Genomic DNA, 20,193 nt, shown 5'->3' on the forward strand with positions numbered 1-20,193 from the left:
GAGTGTTTAGTTGGGGGTGGATGAAACAAGGTCAGAAAACTTCCAGAAAAGTCTCTAAACAGTACATAGTGTTGGCACCCCCAGATTGGCCTTCTCTCCTGCATTCCATTCCCCCTGGGGAAGCACGTCTATACATGCCAAGCAAGGAACGAACTGAGCAAGGTGCATAGCGAGGCTCGCTCAGGTTTACACTGTCAGGTATGTTCTGGGAGGGAAACACTGCACTTCGTTTCCTAGGTGAAGAAATAATATGAGTGGTGGTGGAAAAGCAAGACTGGTTTAGGGTATCACAGAGTTAATCCTATAGTTTTGCAGCAGGATTTAGTTTAGGCTTCAACTAGAGGTATTTTAGGCTAATGGAAATGTGGACCTGGAAGTCCAGAAACTTGTGTTCTTGTCTCACCTCTTCATTAGATTGTCTAGTTGACTTTGATCCAAATTGTCACCCTCTCTGGACCTTAGTTTCCAAGTCTTGAAAATAATTAGTTATGACAATCTAATAACTAATTCTCACATAAATCAACATTTCCCAAAGTGAACTATGCATACCGTGGTGGTTCCTAAGACTCTTTTTGGGGGCATATGCCATATTTTTAAAAATAATGATGTATATTCTCCCAGTTTTGATGAAGTATAATATATAACATGTTGTATGTATTTTTTAATGTACTAGATGAACCAGCACAGCAACTCCCAAATTTCATGGACAGTATTACTAAGGAATCCGATAAAATAAATATTATATTTTTAGACATGAGTATGGTTAAGAAAAACATTAAATAATTAGTACACAGAGAAAGCAAAACCCCAAGGTGGTACATAAATTATAGAATTTGAGAAAACTATGATATATGTGGCCTCAATATAAGAAAATGTTTTGATGGAGTTAGTAAAATGATTTGACAGGGAATCTGAGACCATGCTTCATTGAGAACTCATACTATGCCCATTGTTACATGCTTCCCATGTGTGAGATTATTCAGTTTTTAAAGTAAGAACTACCTGACTTTGAAACCATGTTCTTGGGACACCTGGGTGGCTCAGTCAGTTGAGCATCCAACTCTTGATTTTGGCTCAAGTCATGGTCCCAGGATTGTGGGACAGAGCCCCGTGTTGGACTCTGTAACTGAGCTTGGAGTCTGCTTGGGATTCTCTCTCTCTCCTTCTGCCCCTCTTCCCTGCTCATGTGCATGCTCTCTCTCTCTCTAAAATAAAACAAAACCCAAAAAACCCCATGTTCTTTCCACCAGCCACACTATCCCTCCAAGCCTCATGGCTAACAGAGAGGTAAAAACATAATGGTTCGATATTTGTATATAACGTGGAATGACCACCACAGTAAGTCTGGTTAACGTGGGTTACCATATATGGTTATACGATATTTTTTCCTGTGATGAGAACTTTTATGATCTACTCTCTTAGCAACTTTCAGATATGCAGCACAGTATTATTAACTATAGTTATCATTCTGTACGTTACACTCCTGTGACTTATTCACTTTATAACTGGAAATTTGTACCGTTTGGCCTCCTTCACCCATTTCGCGCTGCCCCCACCCCTGGCCTCTTCCACCTCTGTCAACCCCCAATCCGTTCTCTGTTGCTATGAGCTTGGGTGTTTTTTAGATTCCACATATAAGTGAGATCATATGGTTTTTGTCTTTCTCTGTCTGACTTGTTTCACTTGGTGCAATGCCCTGTTTTTCTATAGTGGCTGCACTAATTTACATTCCCGCATTCAGTGCACAAGGGCTCCCTTTTCTCCACATCCTTGCCAACACTTGTTATTTCTTGTCTTTTTGATATTTGCCATTCTAACAGGTATGAGGTGAGACCTCATTGTGGTTTTTGATTTGCATTTCCCTGATGATGAGTGATATTGAGCATTTTTTTTTTTATATGTCTGTTGGCCACCTTAATGTTTGGGAAAATGTCTATTCAGATCCTCTGCCCATTTTTAAATTGGATTATTTATTTGCTATTGGGTTGTAGGAGTTCTTCTGTGTTTTAGATATTAACCTCTATCCAATATATATGATTTGCAAATATTTTTTTCCCATTCGGTAGTTTGCCTTTTCATTTTGTTGATGGTTTCCTTTGCTGTGCAGAAATTTTACTATCTTATATCTTTCAATTATGTACCATTATGTATTCAAAAAATAGTAATAATAATTGTTTTTAATTGAGTCCACATGGATGTGGCCCCGGAACCCTGAGAGATATCACTCATGACAACCTTTGCCACCCCTTTCCTGACTCAGCTTGACCCACTGCTGTCCTGGAGAAAGGCACACATCCATAGGCTAGGATGTGTAGAACCTTCTGGAAGGCCTAATCACAAAGGGTTGGAAAGGAGGAAGAACCACGTCTCCGCCCTTTATCTGGGAGGGTCCAGAGTGATCCTCAAATCAAATAGTCTCTTTTCATAGAGAATTGGCCTGGAGCCTAGCATTGCCAGGTAAAATAGAGGAAGCCTCCTTCAGTTTGAATTTCAGATAAATGACAAATAATTTTTTTTTTTTTTTTTTTAGTATAAGTATGTCCCATGCAATATTTGGGACATACTTCAGTACTCTGAATTGCTTAATCTGGCAATCCAAGTGGGACTTGGAACCAGTTGCTCATCAGGCTGTGTGTTTTCTCTGAGCGTGGCTTTCCTGATCTGTGAAATAAAGGATAACAAGTTTCCAGCTATACCGTGGGGTTGCTGTGAGGCTTAAATAGGCCCCTGTGCTTTGTGAATAGTTACATGCTCTGAAGTTATAAGGAATAAATGCAGTTACTCTCCATGTTATTATTCTCAAAACCTTACTCTCCAAAGCAAACAACTCACTGAAAGCCACTGCCTTGTTTTTCTGTCAACTTTGCTGTGATTTCTTATATGCCTTGGGCACAGAGCCCTACATTTATTTTCATATTTAAGGAGGACTTCTAAAATATATTAACAGGGACTTCTTTGTCAGTGTTTATTGTTATTGGCTTTAAATTTGTTGCCTTTATTTTAAGCCATCTTTTTTGTAAGATCATCACATGCATGTTCTAAATATTTAATTTTTTTAATGTTTATTTATTTTTGAGAGAAAGAGTGAGAGTGGGGGAGAGGTCGGGAGAGAGGGAGACAGAGAATCTGAAGCAGGCTCCACACTGTCAGTGCAAAGCCCAACATGGGGCTCAAACCCTGAGCTGTGAGATCATGACCTCAGCTGAATTCTGATGCTCAGCCGACTGAGCCACCCAGAGGCCCCTAAGCCGTCTTAACCTTAGGTGAATGTATGGCAGGATGTACTGCTTAATTCATTTAGCTGATATTTCTTGAACATCTAATATGTAGTAGGCACTGGAGATAAGGGGGGGGGGGGTAAAATAGACACAGACCCTGCCATCATTGCCTGCATGGTCTGACTGAGGTTCAGCAGTGGTAGAACCAAAAGAAAAGAGCAAACATAACAAGAGTGCTTCTCAAGTCTTGTTTGACTTTGGAGCCACGTGGGGGGTGGCTACAATTTCTGCTTTTAGCAGAGTTAACTAACCGTCCCAGTTTGCCCAGGATGGAGGAGTTTCCTGGGACGTAGACCCATGTCTAAGCCTCCCCAGGAGATTCCAAGACGCATCAACGACTGAGAACTGCTGGTTTAGGAGTGGAGAGCATGTTGGCTCTTGAACTTGATGAAGATTATCTGACAAATGAGGATTTCTCAGCCGGTGTGGGTGTGGTTACTTACATAGACACAGAGAAGGCGCATTCATGTACGGGGCCAGGCACACTGCTAACCTGGGAAAATAAGCATGGAGGCAGCAGGAATCTGGAGTGGACAGGACAGGGTGTGGCTCTGGTTAATGTGTCAAGAAACCCAAGACTGCCTAAGTCCGGGGTCTCTAAACCAATTCCAGGCCCACGGAACAAGTTGTGGGCCCCTGTGAAAGAGATTAACTGGGAGGGAACAGACCTCAGAGGCAAAATGCCCTGGACAACACATGATAGTATAAAACTTTTTAGCCCACCTGGCAATAGTGGCCACTCCTCTTTGCTCTGTTAACAGATGAAGTTCTGTGTTCAATTATGTTTGAAAAACAAACATTTTAAAGCCACACATCTAGATGAGATCACTTGTTTATCTTTTTTTTTTTTTTAGGTTGCAACCCTTTTTTTTTTTTTTAAGTTTATTTTCATTTTGAGAGAAAGATAGAGAGCAAGCGGGCTGGGGGTGGGGGGAGGAGAGGGAGGGTGACAGAATCCTGAGCAGGCTCCATGCTGTCAGCACAGAGCCTGATGCAGGGATCATGCTCACGAACCATGAGATCATGACCTGAGCCGAAGTCAAGAGTTGGATGCTTAAATGACTGAGTCACCCAGGCACCCCGATGAGATCATTCATTTAAAACATATTCTGGGGTTTTCTTTCATTAAAATTTTTTTTAATGTTCATTTTTGAGAGAGAAAGAGGGAGAGAGAGACAGAAGCAAAGGGGAGGGGCAGAGAGAAAGAGGGAGATACAGAATCTGAAGCAGGCTCCAGGCTCTGAGCTGTCAGTAGAAAGCCTGATGTGGGGCTCGAACCCACAAACTGTGAGATCACCACCTGAGCAGAAGTTGGATGCTTACTGACTGAGTCACCCAGGCGCCCTGGGGATTTCTTTTCATGTAAACCCTTCTTCCTATTATTATGTATACCATTGTAACCATTGTAAGTTGCTTCTTCTCCATAATACAACAAAAAGAAATGTGTTCATCTGTATAGCTGTATTTCCTTTTACGTTGAATATTCTTGTTCCTACTTGCCTTTATACTTTATAATAGGCATAAAATGCCAAAACTGAAATGAGAAAGTGCAAATAAAAGTATGTTGTCTATTTTTATGTAAAAAATATATATTTAAAGTGTATTTAAATTCAGATGTATTTATTTACCTGTACTGAAGTGAAATTTTCACAGGCACTCCTATCTTGTTCGGGTTCCGAGGAAGCTGAAATGTGTATAACTCTTTTGTTTGCCAAAATTGCCTTGCATATGCATGAGCAAAAACATCCAGTTCTTTTCTCAGCAGCGTTAGCAGCAAAACTGGTAAGATAGAGGGTTGGAGTCTCTTCTAAGTCAAAATAAGACAATTTCCTTGTAAGTGAACACATATTCCATGGAAGAAGGAGCCTTTTCTCCTTCCAGGTGCACTCAGGAGACCTGCCGAGTGAATTCGGTTATCTGGGGTCTCCCTGACATATTTCCTTTATCTTAAATAGAAGGACCTTTCTTTTTTTTTTTTTTTAATTTTTATTTCTGAGACAGAGAGAGACAGAGCATGAGTGGGGGAGGGGCAGAGAGAGAGAGGGAGACACAGAATCTGAACTAGGCTCCAGGCACTGAGCTGTCAGCACAGAGCCCGAAGCGGGGCTTGAACCCACGGACCATGAGATCATGACCTGAGCCAAAGTCGGTCGCTCGATTGACTGAGCCACCCAGGCACCCCTAGAAGGACCTTTCTAACTTTCCAGGGAATATCTTCCCCGCCCGACCAAGTCATGTCGCGGAAAACATGCTCTGAGAAACTGATTTTTGGTAGAACACACTATCAGATAATGCAGCCTTTTCTTATATTTTCATAGTTATTTGTTAAATATTGTATCAAGTGGCGCTCCCTTTCCAGATATCCCATGACCTTTTACTTCATGGTTTGGTTTTCTGTTGACGGTTGCTAAGGTAAACTTCTCTTCTTAAACTGCCACTGGGGCCAGCGGGGTTTAAATCTGTGCCCTTCCCAGACCCTACGCAGGAGGGTGGAGCCAACATCTGTGGTAGTGGTTTCCAATGTTGGTAGATTGTTTACACTGGAGATTGCCTGCTGGCGTTTGTTTTTACTTTTGCCAGGGTTAATGCTTTGTAATCTTTTAAGGCTCCTTTTGCAGTGTTAGCCAGGATATGAGAATAATTTCCCCGTTGTCAGGGGGAACGAAAATGGCATTTAAGGCGTCTAAGCAATGCTGACCTCATCACTTCCCCATGTAGCGCTGATCTCTGCACTTTGGCACTCCTCAAAATTGGAAGCTGATAAAACTCCAGGTCTCTTGAATCTAGAAATGTCACATACTGAAACATTTTCTGAATGCCTCCCCTAAACCCTGCATTCCGGAAGGACAAAGAATTGTGTGTTTTAACAATTCTTTGTGTATCTTGACATAATGAGAATTTCTGTTTCAGGAAGTTAACGGTGGGAGCATACATGAAGACATTAAGTGTCGTGTGAGTTGCCATTGAACTTACAGCTCACATTAAATACCATATTTCCTAAAATAATGGTAAATTGAGTAATTGTTACGAAATTCATGCCTAATGAGACATCTCCATAATAAAAAAGACTTTCAATGTATCCTTTATATGTAAACATAACGAAAGAAATCTATCATCAGGAAGGAGTTTATTCATTTATTTAAAAATATAGAGAACACCTAGGCAGATAGGTAGGATATGCTTAAAACCTAGGGAGCAATACGGACAAGTATGCTGCCTGGAAAAAGCTGTATCTAAATAGGATCACCATGGACAGTTGTCCAGGTTGTGCATTGCACAACTGTACCGAGTGGCTCTCTGAAGCAGAGACCTTAATGAAGTGTAGGTGTAAGTTAGGAAAGGAGGCAAGGGGTAGTAGAGTGGAATGTATGAAGGAAGGGAGATGAAAGAGTATCGTAGGTGAAGAAAACACCACGTAAGAAGGCCTGGAAGAAAGAGAGAGTGTGGCACCTTAGCTTAGAGGAGCTAGAAGAAATCCTGTGCTGCTGTGTAGACTGTGATAGGGATGCGGTGGTTAACTATGACAGCCAGAACAGCAGGGCCTTATATCAAGGACAGTGTGGGGTTCCCTTGGGTATTTTAGGGCAGAAAGTGATACAATCAGTTCGGCATCGTAGAATAACACCTTGGCTACTGCTTGGAGATCAGATTTGCATGGGGCAAGACTGAAGCAGGGAGATGTACTGGGAGGCTATTCCAATAATCCAGACGGAAGAGGGTGTTCTAAACTTGTGCCAGAGAGGGGACCTGGAGGAATGGATGGCTTTGAGACACATTTAGGAAATTAAGTCCTCAAGACTGGTAGAATTTTGGAAAAGGGGGACGAAGGAATCAGTGAAGGTGCTGAGATTTCTTGGTTGGTCACTGGGTAGCTGGGGGCTCCAGTCACTGTGATTTGGAACTCAGAGGAAGAGCAGGATTGGGGGGTACAGAGAATGGGTTTGTGTCCAAGCAGAGATGCCCACCAGGAAGTTGGACACACGAGTCTGGAAGGTAATGTGGGATCCGGCTGGTGACATAGATTCGGGAGTCACCTGTAGAGAAATGAAGCTGGAAGTCACGGGTGTACATCCGACAGGTGCTTGAAAGGGCCTGTAGCAGAAACAGCTGAATAACAGGGGTTTAAACTTGCATTTGCTTCTCTCCTTCCTAATGAGAAGTACAGAGGCAGAAAGTCCAGACTGGTCCGCAGACTCCACAGTGTGGGCGGGAATCGAGGTCCTCCCGTGATTCTGCCAGGACCACAGCACCGACTCCCATCCTCAGGCCGCCTGCTAAAGGGACCGACTGTGTCAGCTTGCCTGGGACTCAGGGGGTTCCCAGGATACGAGACCTTCTGTTTCAAAACCAGGAAAGTCCCAAGCTAACTAGGATGAGTTGGTCACCCCAGTGATCTCCTGGGTTTATATGGCCACCGCATGGGCCACCTGGGTGGCAGTTAGGCGTCCGGCTCTTGATTTCAGCTCAGGTCATGATCTCACTGTTGGTGGGATCGAGCCCCACATCAGGCTCTGCCCTGACGGCATGGAGCCTGCTTGGGATTCTCTATCTCCTTTCTCTGCCTGCCCCTCCCCCCCCCTCAAAATTAAAAAAATATAAATAAACAAATGGGTCCTGCAGCTGCAGCCCATGGCACCCACACCTTAGATGGGAAGGAGGAGGAAAGGAGGGACGAAAGGAGAAGCCAACTGCGTCGGGCCTGTCTTCGGAGGAACGTTCCTGGAAACCCCATCCAGCGAAGTGCTCTTACATCTCCGTCTGGAACTTTGTCATGGGCCACCTCTACATGCAAGGGTGGCATGGCAGTGGCAACGTCCTGGTTGGGGACAGCACCAGCCCCGATCAAACCAGGGCTCTTCAGAGAGGAAGCAGGAGAGAACGGATGGGGGGTAGGCAGTTAGCAGCTCCTGCTACAGGGAAAAAGACTCATCAGAGTAGAGACACCAGACGCAGACCCAGGAGAATGCATGCACTTAAGAGACGAGGGTAGGCCGGTCCCAAGGAGATGCGTGGGAAGGGCAGGTGGGAGGTAGGAGCAAAAACCTACAGAGAGAGGGTATCGAGGAGTCCCGAGGAAGAAAGCATTTTGCGACCCAGGGGAGTCGGAGACGTTAATGCCGCTCCCGTCTGATTTATAAGCAAAGCCACCTCGAAAGTGAAAGGTGCCACAGCCTTCCTGTGGAAATTGCCCTCAGGCCAGACACCCCAGAAGCGGGAGAAGATGCTGAGTCAGTTAGAGGAAGAAGCGAGACCCCACCTGTCCCCATGGCCTTCTCCCAGGACCAGGACTCGTGTTGCCAGTTGATGGTCACACTCTACATTCCGTGAGTCCAACCTGGGCCTCACAGTTGTCTTCCATTTTAATGCTAAGTGGCAGTGGAGGGAATAAAACCTTCCCCGGGGCACTATTGCACAGCAAGCTCGCTTCCAACCCCACACATGAAGTTTCTAGTTTCCTGCACTCAGAGGCATAGCTGTGGCTCCCCTGGTACCAAGGGGAAATTCTTACTTATAAATGGATACCGGGAAAAGTCAACTTGCATGGCAGGAAAAAGGGTCCACCCTGCCCACAGCCCTGGGTGCTGGGATGGCCCTGAAGCGTCTATGTGACAATTTGCTGCTGCTGTTGAAATGCAGGCTTCCTTTCTTCGTAAGCAAAGCAGAATTTGAGACGTTCCCCAGCACGAGAGCCTCTGCTATACCAGAGGATTCATTCTGGGAGGGCTTTCTTACCAGTTGGGACCAAAATGGGACTGTGAATGCCAGTCACTTGTTCTCAATTATAGACCATTTTCTCCATTACATTTCAGAAGCAGGTCCTGCCTTTTAAGTCACACTAAAAATCAGTCCACCTCAGTGCTTTGCTGTCTGGGGGGATTTAGGCTTAAGTGCATACCTCTTAGAGCTCATTCATGTCTATGCATGGCAGATAACTAAAAGCCAGGGATTTGGAGCAGTTTTGCTGAATGGGAATGAGGAGTTTCCTGAAACTGTGTCATTATTAGAGACCTGGCAAAGAAAGGGAAGGAAAGAAGCCATTCCCATCTAAAACATTTCCTGGAGATCTGCTTCGCAAAACTCTGTAGAGAGACCCTTTCTAATGCAGCAGGGAGACTGGAAGTCTGGCAGACTTGCTTACATTGGGCAGTACAGAGCACCTGTTGTCTGACACGTAGGGGTCCAACCCAGCCCGCAAACGGATGCGCACATAGTGCCTTCTCCTCAATGCAAGCGAATAAATACTTACCAGGACGCTGAGCTGAAACTCTGGGCTGTGCCTTGTACTTATGAGCCGGTGCTGCCCTCATGCTGAGTGGCTCCTTGTTGCCCCAGACCCCACACCCCAGCAGTAACTGTAGGAGATATTGGCTGGGGTCCTCTGAGCCCAAGATTGTGGGGTCTCTGTCCTCTGTCACTAATCCAAGTGCAGGTGCAAATATCTTATTCTGCATGCATTGATTCTAACCTCTGGTTTGCTAACATCCTTTGCAAAGGTATACTACTATAGATCAACTATAAGGCATACCCTAATTTTATAAAACTATGCAAAAAGCCTTTTACAGTCGAGGCGATATGACAGAAAAGTTAATCTGGTTATTGTGTTATCAGTATGAAGAGTATTTGTAGAAAAGCCCATATGGGCTTGCACGTTAGAAACGTTGGTCCATCTAGGATTCCGCAATAAAGAAAAGGAAGAAAACTTTGCCCTCCTGCTATAAGAAGATGAATACAATTATGAAAAGATAAATTAATAAAGAGATAGACTAGGAAATGTTTGGAGGCAGCATGGAGCGGTGGGAGGCGGCAGTTGGGGGGGGGGGGCGGAAAGCAGGGACTTGGAGCCCAACCTTGGTTCACTCGCCGTGACCGTGGACTGCTGCACTGACCTTTGTGAATCTCTTTCCTCCCTTGTCAAGTGGCATTTCCTGCCTGATAGAGATCATCCGTCAGGATTAAGAGGGAAGAACACACATCAAGAATCTCATGCCTACAACACAACAAATGTCAGTTCCTTTTGAATCTTTGTTTCTTATCCATCTATATTCATATAGTGATTTACTAAACCACAGAGGATACTAGTAAAGCGAGACACAGAAGGTGAGCATACTTTAGGCAAAGCATAGAAATCTGTGATTTTTCTTAGATATTCTCAGAACAGAACTTTCTTCTGCTAGAGGTAATCAGTAGATTTATTAATAATTGTGAGTCTGATAGAAAAAAAAACAAATACTAACAATCCTGAATATTTAATACAGTTTTTACATTTGAGAAATGCTATACAATTTATTTTCTAGTAACACAGTCAACAGTTTTTGAGAACCCCTATGCCCATTGCGTTTTGTATACATTTGACTTTTTAATTTTTTGGAAGTCTTTGATGTGTGAAGAAAGCAAGACTCCTTCAAAATGTAAGCTGATGGCTTTATACATAATTGAAGATGTGCTACGTGAGGCATCCTCTCTCCTACATAGGCAAAAAAAAAAAAAAAAAAAAACAACCTTCTGAACATCTGCCGGGTGCTTTGCATGCTTTCTTATCTGGGCTGCTTTGGTCAGCTGGTAGATCCCAGAGATGGTTGTCATGGCAGAAAACACAGTCGGGCAATGGGATGGCTGTGGCTGAGACCTAGAAAGAGGTGTGCCCACAGCTTTGGAGCAGGAACCAAGGAGAACGGATACAGCTGCAGGTGGGTATTCCATGCAGTGGGCAGGAATTGGTGTCGGAAGGGCAGGATGATGGGTAGCAGGTAAGGCAAGTGGCAGCTGGCATCAGGGAGGTCCCACGTGAGATGACGAGGTGAGCGAGCCACCAGGAAGAGTAGACTGATCGGGCAGCTGGAAAGATAAGAGCTAACATCTATTAAGAGTTTGCCCCATGCAAACCCTTGGGCACAGTGCTGAGATCTTTACTTACGTTACCTTATTTAATCTTTAAAACTCTGCCAAGTCAGTGTTTTAGCATTCTCATTCCACCAATGAAGAAAGGGAGTCTCAGATAGTATAAGTGGCTCAAAATGACACGATTTGTAAGTGATGTGATTGGAATTTGAACCAACATCAGTCTGGAGTGATAACTGTGACCCTCCCCCTCTCTCCACCATGCGCTTCCACAGGCGGGACCCCATCCCAGGAGACAGGCAGCAAGGCCTTCAGGAAATCTGGTGAGAAGGTCATTGCCTGAGTTCAGGGGGCTGGACTTCAGCCCGGGGAAGGAAGCTGCCAGAAAGAAGGCCATGTCCTTGTGTTTGACGTGCGTGGTACTAAGGGCTAACAAAATAGAGACATAGGCGTCATTATCAGATTTAGGTCACGAGTTTTCACCCAGGATCATACATGTGCCAAGGCCCAGTTTGGATGGGATGGTGAGTAGTCCCGGATGACAGCCAGGGGAGCTTAGCTGTGAGGACAGACGGCCAGGAGGGGCCCGGCGCTAAAGAGTGTAGAGGCCTAGACGTCAGTGTGGAGGGGTCAACTGAGGTGAACTGGGTGAAGACTGTTGTCGTCTTAGCATTGAAAAGGTGCTACCGGTCTGCTACCTCAACAAATGTTGGTTGGCTCCGAACCGTAGTGGACAAAAAGGAGGCGACATCAATTTCTCACTATCTCTGGAACAACTAAAGGACCCCTCCCCCTGACGATAAGAGAAATAACTAACAATTGGCGTTACAGTTTACAAAGCATTTTTAGATACATCATTTTCATCAGGTCCTTACAATGACCCCGTAGATTGCAAGTCCTAGCTCGCTGGGGCCTTATGTTCTCAAGTCGGCACAAAAGGTGAAAATCTGACACCATCAAAATTGCCCTTGAAACTTCCTTAAGTTGCAGACTGCAGTGGACGTGGTTCCCTATATATTATACTATTTGCATGTGCAACACAGCCAGTTTTCCTTTTAGTGCTGAAATATAGAAGCAGATTTTATTTAGTGGCTATTTGTATGAAATCATTCCGTGTGGGTCTGTATATATTGCAGTGGTTGGGTCATTTTCAGTTGTTTTTTTTCTGAGTACGTTGAGTGCCTTCCCAAAGTATTCATGGATAGGTAACCGGACTCCACTGTTTTGTTATCCCCATTTTGCAGATACAGAAACTGATGACACAGCCTATGCATGGTAGAGTTTTAAGCCAACGGTTGTGCTTTACAGATCCTGGGTGGGGTCCGCTGCACCGCACGGTCACCCCAGCATAACCATTACACCTGAAAGACAGTACATTCATCAGCAAATAGAATGCAGGGCTACCAAGAAGGCCCCTGTGATTCATGTGCTGGCCAGATTGCCAGAGTGATGGTCCCAGCACACTGTGCCCTGGCTATCAGAAGTTGAAAGACTGCCCGCTGGAAGTAGATATTGATCTCAAAACGCTTCACAGGCCAGGGAAGCTCCCTGAAGATAGCACCCTAACTGCGAGGCTGGCCATCATCTGAGCGTCTGCTGGCCCATCAGTGCTCACCACGAAAGCCCAAGGGGCCCGGCTGGGGTGGGCATTTGGGGCAATGAGTGTGCGGGGTGGGGATGGGGGCCGAAGGATATCAAGCAAAGCAAAGAGGAATTTCAGGGCCTTTCTAGTAAGAGTTTGGTGTTGGGGAGCCTAAAATGCAAGGGGTGGGGGAGATGATTCCAGGATGGAAGGCCTCAGGTTAGATGCTGGCCACGAATATGGGAAACTCTGAGCAAGAATGAGAGTGCAGTGGGTCCCCGAGATGCACAGGCACATCAGGTCACTGCTGTAGGAAGCCGAACAGAGTCAGATTCAGAAGGCTCAGGTTACAGTTCTTACTTCCGATATGTTTTGTTTCGTTGTTTTTTGTTTTTTTCGTAGAAACTCTGCTCCACATCCTGGTATAGCCCGCAGATCTCCACCTATCAGTGTCAAGAATGGGGAAGGGAGGCAGGAGGAGGGGAGGGGACTATAAAGAGGGCAAGGAAAGGAGGAGGCTGAGGAGGAGGTTGGGGGGAAAGGGGAAGGAGAAGAGAGAAGAGGAGAGAAGGAAAAGCGGAGGAAGGAGGAGGGGGTGGAGGAGAAGGAAGTGATGAGTGGCCTGTTTTCCGTGATTGACGTTTGCGTTCCCATTTAGTTATCAGAACTGTGACGTTTAGCTGACACTGAACTTTTTGTGCCTAGGCCCCAGGATCTGTGGCAACCAAATACATTCAACGTGCAATAATGATGCCAGTTAAATGCAGGTCAAATCACTGGGTATGTGGGGAGTTGTTGAAGGAGAAGGAAGGTTGAGTCCACCAAGGTACTGTGACTCCAGCAGAGGCATGCCGCTTTTCTGGCTTCTGCAGCCCCTCCGCCTGACTTCTCCAACTCGCATTCATGTGGGGACAAGGAAGCTGAAAGCTGCATGCTGAGTGGGCCTGGTGTAAGATCATAAAAGGCCACGGACTCTTGGCTTCAGTGTCAGGAGGTAATAGGGAGTAGTGGGGATTATGGTAAAATGGAGCCCCCATGTCACCCTCTGAAGAGGCAGCACTCCTTAGCTCCAGCCTGTGGTGGTCACGTGTCACGTGATAGTGGTCTCTGTGTTGTGGGGCCTTCTGATTTGTCACAAGAAGGCAGAGATCCCATGTGCAAGCAACATTCAATGGGCCGTTGAAACGCATCTGCAGGCTCTCCCTTCACTGGACCCCAGCTGTGTATTTCCCTGAATTGCAAACAGCAGACTGATCCTTTCCGGGGCTCCCTTCTCTTTCCAGGCCATTACATTTACGTGGACACCTCCTTTGCCAAACAGGGCGAAAAGGCCGTGCTGCTAAGCTCTGACCTACAGGCTGAGGAATGGAGCTGCCTCCGCCTGGTCTACCAGATAACTGCGTCTTCAAGGTTTCTGTCAGATACCAGCCGGCTGAACCTCTATGTGAGATTTGAAGACGAAAGCTTTGATCGCTTGCTTTGGTCAGCTAAGGAGCCTTCTGACAGCTGGCTCATAGCCAGCTTGGACTTACAGAACAGTTCCAAGAAATTCAAGGTCGGTGGAATTTAGGCACATGGCTTATCACGTAGCATTGTGCTATTCTGAGATCGTACGCAACCTTCTGCCACTGAAGGTAGTTATCTCCTATGTTAGGATGCACTGCCTCATGAGACACGCATCCCAGGGACACCGGGGTGGCTCAGTTGGTTAAGCGTCCTACTCTTGGTTTCAGCTCAGGTCACGATCTCATGGTTTGTAAAATTGAGCCCCACATCGGGCTCTGCGCTGACAGCACAGAGCCTGCTTGGGGTTCTCTCTCTCTCTCCCCCTCCTCCACATGCGCGCGCACTCTCTCTCTCTCTCTCTCTCTCTCTCTCTCAAAAATAAATAAATAAATAAACATTTTAAAGATATGCATCCCAGAAGAAAAATAATAATTAATATATAGCAAATTGATACTTTGCTTATTCTTTAAAAGAACTTCTTCCCAGATGTTTTTCTTGTCTATTTAAGTGGTACTTCTGTGAGAATCCAAATGGACCTAAACCAACCTCTTCAATGGAAATTTGCTTTCTAATGGGCTTTCGGGAGCCTTCTCACTTCTTTTTTTTTTTTTTAATGTTTATTTATTTTTGAGAGAGAGAGAGAGAGAAAGAGAGAGAGGGGGACAGAGGATCCGAAGCAGGCTCTGTGCTGACAGTAGGGAACCTGATGTGGGCCTCGAACTCACAAACAGTGAGATCATGACCTGAGCCAAAGTCAGATGCTTAACCGACTGAGCCACCCAGGCACCCCTGCATTCTCATTTCTAATAATTTTGTTTCGTCCTTCTAAGCTGTGTGTATTATCTTCCTAATGGCTTGTTTGCTACAAATCTTGAAGAAAACATTCACTAAGATAAAAGGAAAAGTGAAGATACCTTGAAAGGGGAAAACCACTTAAAGGATATGTTCTAATTCCTTTCCCAAGATGGAGGCTGTTCCCTCAGAAGTGTTGGAAAAGGAAGGTAGATGATGTAACATGAAGCTGGGTGTTATGTGGGACAGGAAAGGAGGATGGGATCTGAACTCACTTGTCCAAACACAAAGTATGATATTTTGTGAGACAGGGCCTTCACGAAAACTCTCTCCATTCTTTAAATCCTTTTTTTTTTTTTAATATTTTTTTATTTTTGAGCTAGAGAGAGCACGCACTCACGTGCGTGCACGAGTGGGGGAGGGGCAGAGAGAGTAGGGGACAGGGGATCTGAAGTGGGCTGTCAACACAAGGCCGGATGAGGGACTCCAACTCACAAATAGTGAGATCATGACCTGAGCTGAAGCTGGACACTCAACCGACGGAGCCACCCGGGCTCCCTCTCTCCATTTCTATTTCCCTTTTCAATTCCCTTTCTCATCTCTCCCCTCAAAAAGGGTTGCAATGTTGTATTCTCTCCCCCCACCTCCCCTGCTACATGCAGCCTCCCCGCCAGGCAGGAGGGAGAGTTGAGGGAAGGTTGAGGTCTGAGTTCCCTAGTTCATACTGTCTTCCTGTCTATCGGCCAGCATAGATCCTAAATCTACCAGCATAGTTGACAGAGATTGGTCTAAAATCACATAAGGAAAAGCAAATACGTCCAGAAACTGGACCAAATGTGAGCCACAACAGTGCTTGAAATCAGCCACAGAAACTGTCGAGCTGCCTTCTGTTCTTTATGTAAAATTTTCAGGTTTTTTTCAGCAATACAGAAAGTACAAGTTGATTCATGAGGCTCCTCTGTCTCCCGTGGAGTCTCCCACGGCTGGTCAGATTGTGCCTCCCTCCTCCTCTTCCCCCTCCTCCGAAGGGTTTCCCCCTGAAGCCTCTGCCCTCAGTTCCTGACCGTTCGCAGAACGGATTTCTCCAGGGGTGTGGGCACTCCTCTCCATCCACGGCCACTCGGTGCCCCCAGAGGCTCTAGAGAAGGGGGTGGTTGGGATGACAATTAAAGACACTTGACTCCAAGCGTATACTGGACACCTTGCTCACCTGTACACACACACACCACACGCACACATATTCTTTTAACAAAGCCCACCATGAGATTGGTATACAATAGCGGTTAGCAGAGATAAGCAATCTCGCTTTGCCATGAATTGCTGAGCATTTCCTGACAAGTAACTGAAATACTGAACCAAGGAAACACAGTGTGGGTAGCCTAACTCCTTGCTTCCTCATGTGTCGTGCAGATTTTAATAGAAGGTGTGCTGGGCCAGGGAAACACAGCCAGCATTGCACTCTTTGAAATCAAGATGACAACCGGCTACTGTATCGGTAAGTGGGCTTCATTTTCAGTGCATCAGGGCGTGAATCTCTTTCTAAAATCTGTTGCCAGAGGGAACTGAATCAATCCTGAAGGCAAAGTATTTTATAGAAGTCAGCGCATCATGCATAGTAGTTCAGATGCTTTGCGAGGTTCACTTGAATGGTATACGTTGTGTCTGTCTATGGCGGAGGAAGGCTCCTTGGGGTTTGCCCGGATCGGGTGGATATATAAAGGAAAAGTAGATGCCACTACTCTAACTTGACTAACTTCCTGAACCTCAACATGTTCTATTAAAAATAATTTCCAGTTTGCTAGGAACTCAGGTTTTGCCAGAAAAGCGGGCATCCTATTCCCTTCTTTCCTCAGCTTACTCCTTTTCTCTCATGCACACCTCCGCCCCTGTCTTAATGTCACCACTGTTGCTTAGATGCCCCTGGAGCAGGGCTGGTTGGGTGCCTTTTATGTGCCGGCTTCTGAGAGGGTGCAAAGAGAAGACACAGTCTTTGCTCTGTGGCCGCTGGCTCACCTTCTGTCCGTCTGCCCCTGGCACTATTTCTGTCTATGATGGGCGCTCCTGGAGAAGGCCAGGCCAGGCTGTGGGGGTGCACGGAGGAGGAGGACAGGAATCTGACAGGACTGAACACCAGCGATGCATTTGAGCTGGGGTTTCATGAAGCTGGGGCGGCATTTGGTCAAGTGCAAGTGCAAAGCAGGAAGGGAATAGCTCTCTGTGGGTAGACCCCAGAAGGGAGGAAGCAGAGGGCATTCTCAGGCTCAGGTCAGAAGCTGAGTAGGGTGTCTGGAGTTAAATCAGGACTGTCAAGGGAGTCTTAAGGAAGAGTCTGGATCTCAGCCAGCCAGCCAGGGAGTATGGATGATTCCATGGTTGGCAGGGGCTCGAAGTGGGCAGAGGAGGGGCCTGAGGCTGCCTCTGGCTGTCCCGTGGAAAATGACGTGGAAACAAGGAGAATATATAGGAGAGGAAAACCCCCAGGAAGAGGTTGTAACATTACAAACGGGGCACCATGAAGGTCTAACACTGGGCTTGAATAGGGAAAAGGCGGTAGATTTGAGAGATTTTTTGGCACTGACAGTCTTTGGAGGTCGAATGGCTATGGAGAGGAAGAGGAAGGAGAGTCAGAGACAGTTCTGAATAAAAAGGAGGCTTTGTTGATTTCCTGAATCTCACCTGTCTGTTCTGACCTTCCAAGTGTAATACTAAGGCAAGTGAAAGAAAGCGGAGGGGGAATGTGACCATGTTCTGAAGTATGGGGGGGGGGGGGTTAGACCCATGCGCCTCCTAGTAGCTCCCACCTCCACTCCCTGTGCCCCACAGCCTCTGTTTCTCCACCTGTAAAATGGAGATAAAATGCTTCCCTCACAAGAATAAGGTGGAAACTGATGTGGTCAAAGGTATCAAGGTGACTGACACAGTGCTGGGCACTTTAAAAATGTTAATTTCCTCTCTTCAATTTCCTCTCTTTCCTTGCTCAAATGCTTCCTGTGTGTTAAAAAAACCAAAGGAGTCTCAATACCTTTACCCTGTTGAGATGCAGGAGCCCACCGTCCCCTCCCTCAGCTTTCTTTCTGTGCATTCCCTTTGCTGATTTCCTCTACAATAAGGTTAATAATAGTACCTACTGTTGAGGATTCAATCAGTTAATTCAGATAAAGTGCTCAGAACAGTACCTGGCACATGAAGGACTATTTTGCTTTTTATTTTATTGTTCAGCAGAGCCTTTGGTACTGAATGTGTGGCATCACTTGACAGAACTGCAGTGGTAAAGTTGCAGCTAAAAATCTTAAATTCTTTAAGGGATGGCTAATGTAAAAACACATCGATAACGGTATCAGTCAGGGTCCCAGCGGGAAAGTGGAATCAGAAGGTCCATTCAACCTGAGTAATTTGAAGAAGCCTCTTTAGGGGCTGCAAGGGTGTGGGTGGGTAAAGGAAACCGGCAAAAGCTTATGTGGTAATCCAGGACTAGTAAGAGCAACGATTTATCAGTCATTAGGGCAAGAGAGGAGGGGCCACCAGAGCCTGGAGCCAGTGGCTGTGTGGTGAGGGCTCTTGACAAGACCTATGCCCTCAGGAGAGGGACACAGCCAACCCACGGTGACCTGGCAGGGCTGGAGCTGGAGGAATGAACACCACCAACCTTGTTCTCCTCCAACTTTCCATCGGTCCAACCCAACTGGAAGCCAGAAGGCAGGGGAGGCCATTGATACAGTCCATACAAGTCCACCTCTGGAGGACAAAGCAGAGTGAGAAAAGGTAGGGGCGGGGTCTGCAAGGACAATGAGAGATGGCCAGGACAATCATACTTCATATTTTTAGTTGATGATTATGGGAGTCAGTGGAGGCACTGGTTTGTGAACTTCTTATTCCTTCTAAAGGAGTCTGTTGACTGGGAACAGTTTATCTGCACAAACATGTCAGTGCTACTAAATGTAGGGGGTGGGTGAAGTCTCTTCATTTTCCCTCTTGTCCTTTCAGTAGCTGCAGAAGGACCCCGAGCCTAGGATATGCCTTCCTTGTCTATTCTATTTTTTATTAATAAGAAAAGCAGAGGGTGTTAGCATCTAGGAAACATGTCCTTTAGCCCCGGGTATCTTGTCTACCCTCTGGAGCTAGGAGAGTAGTCCTAAATAGGGCTTTGGAGCCGAGGTGACTGACCCACCAAGCACTAACCATTGTGCTGGGAGCTGTCCACATTTACGACAGCCCTGTGTGGTGGGAGTGATCCTCTCGTTTCACAGATGAAGAAACAGAGGCTAAGAAAAGTCATGCTGTAAGCCACGTGGCTAGCAAGTGGACAGGCCATAATCCAAAGACGCAATGATGAATCACAACTTCCAGTATTGTCCAGGGATCCTGGTGCAGAACTTCCCACGGTCAAAGGGAAGGAGAAACCTTCCCTAAGAGCAAACCCTGCAGTGAGCATGGAGATACAAACCTCGCTGTGACTGTGCCTCCACAAAGTGTGTCTTTCTTTCTTTCTCTTCTGCCAGAATGTGACTTCGAAGAAAACCACCTGTGTGGCTTTGTGAACCGCTGGAACCCCAATGTGAACTGGTTTGTCGGAGGAGGAAACATTCGGAACTCCCCTTCCATTCTCCCGCAGGATCACACCTTCAAGAACGAACTAGGTGAGCTGGGGACAGATGGGGTCCTTTTCCCGGAATAAGTGTTTCTGCCTCTTCCCCCCTCCTGTCTACATTGACCCAACTGTGGCCTCGTCAACAGAGAAGGAAGGGGAAGGGAGGGTGAGTATGCGCCTGGAGGCCTCTTGAAAGAGAGGAAAGAAGGGGCCATGAGATCGAGACAGACAGCAGACAGAAGCTCTCTAGCCAAGGAGAAGGCCACCCAGTTCAAGGCTTTCCTGCACCTGGGATCTGGTCTTGCTATTTTCACATTTCCATTTAATGTTTTACTTTCTTATGTTTGTTGTTCGATATTTCTTATTTCTAAAGACCAGGCTGGAATGATCCTAGGTCACTTTTCACTAAAGATAGATGGAGTGGTGGGAACAAGTCCTTAAGAATTTCCCAAGTGGCCCTGAGGTGAGCCTAAATGACCAAGGAGGGATCCCGAAAGCGGGTTGCACCAGGGCCACCTAGTGGCCACGTGGACTGTGGCCTCTGCAGGAAGATGGAGAGCAGAGGCTATTGGTGACAGGTTGCCTTTGAGGAGAAAGCTTCCACAGAA

At 46.1% G+C, this 20,193-nt stretch overlaps 1 protein-coding gene across 1 annotated transcript in view; it reads left to right on the forward strand.

Moving 5' to 3' along the window:
- Positions 1–20,193, forward strand: part of MAMDC2 (MAM domain containing 2) — a 150,837-nt gene that overhangs the window by 49,891 nt on the left and 80,753 nt on the right. Inside the window, exons 3-5 of the mRNA XM_030293837.2 lie at positions 13,983–14,254; positions 16,408–16,492; positions 19,497–19,634. Of these exons, the coding sequence (XP_030149697.1) occupies positions 13,983–14,254; positions 16,408–16,492; positions 19,497–19,634 (495 nt within the window). The remainder of the gene's footprint in view (positions 1–13,982; positions 14,255–16,407; positions 16,493–19,496; positions 19,635–20,193) is intronic.

Source organism: Lynx canadensis, chromosome D4, assembly GCF_007474595.2.
Source record: "Lynx canadensis isolate LIC74 chromosome D4, mLynCan4.pri.v2, whole genome shotgun sequence".
Taxonomy (NCBI): domain Eukaryota; kingdom Metazoa; phylum Chordata; class Mammalia; order Carnivora; family Felidae; genus Lynx; species Lynx canadensis.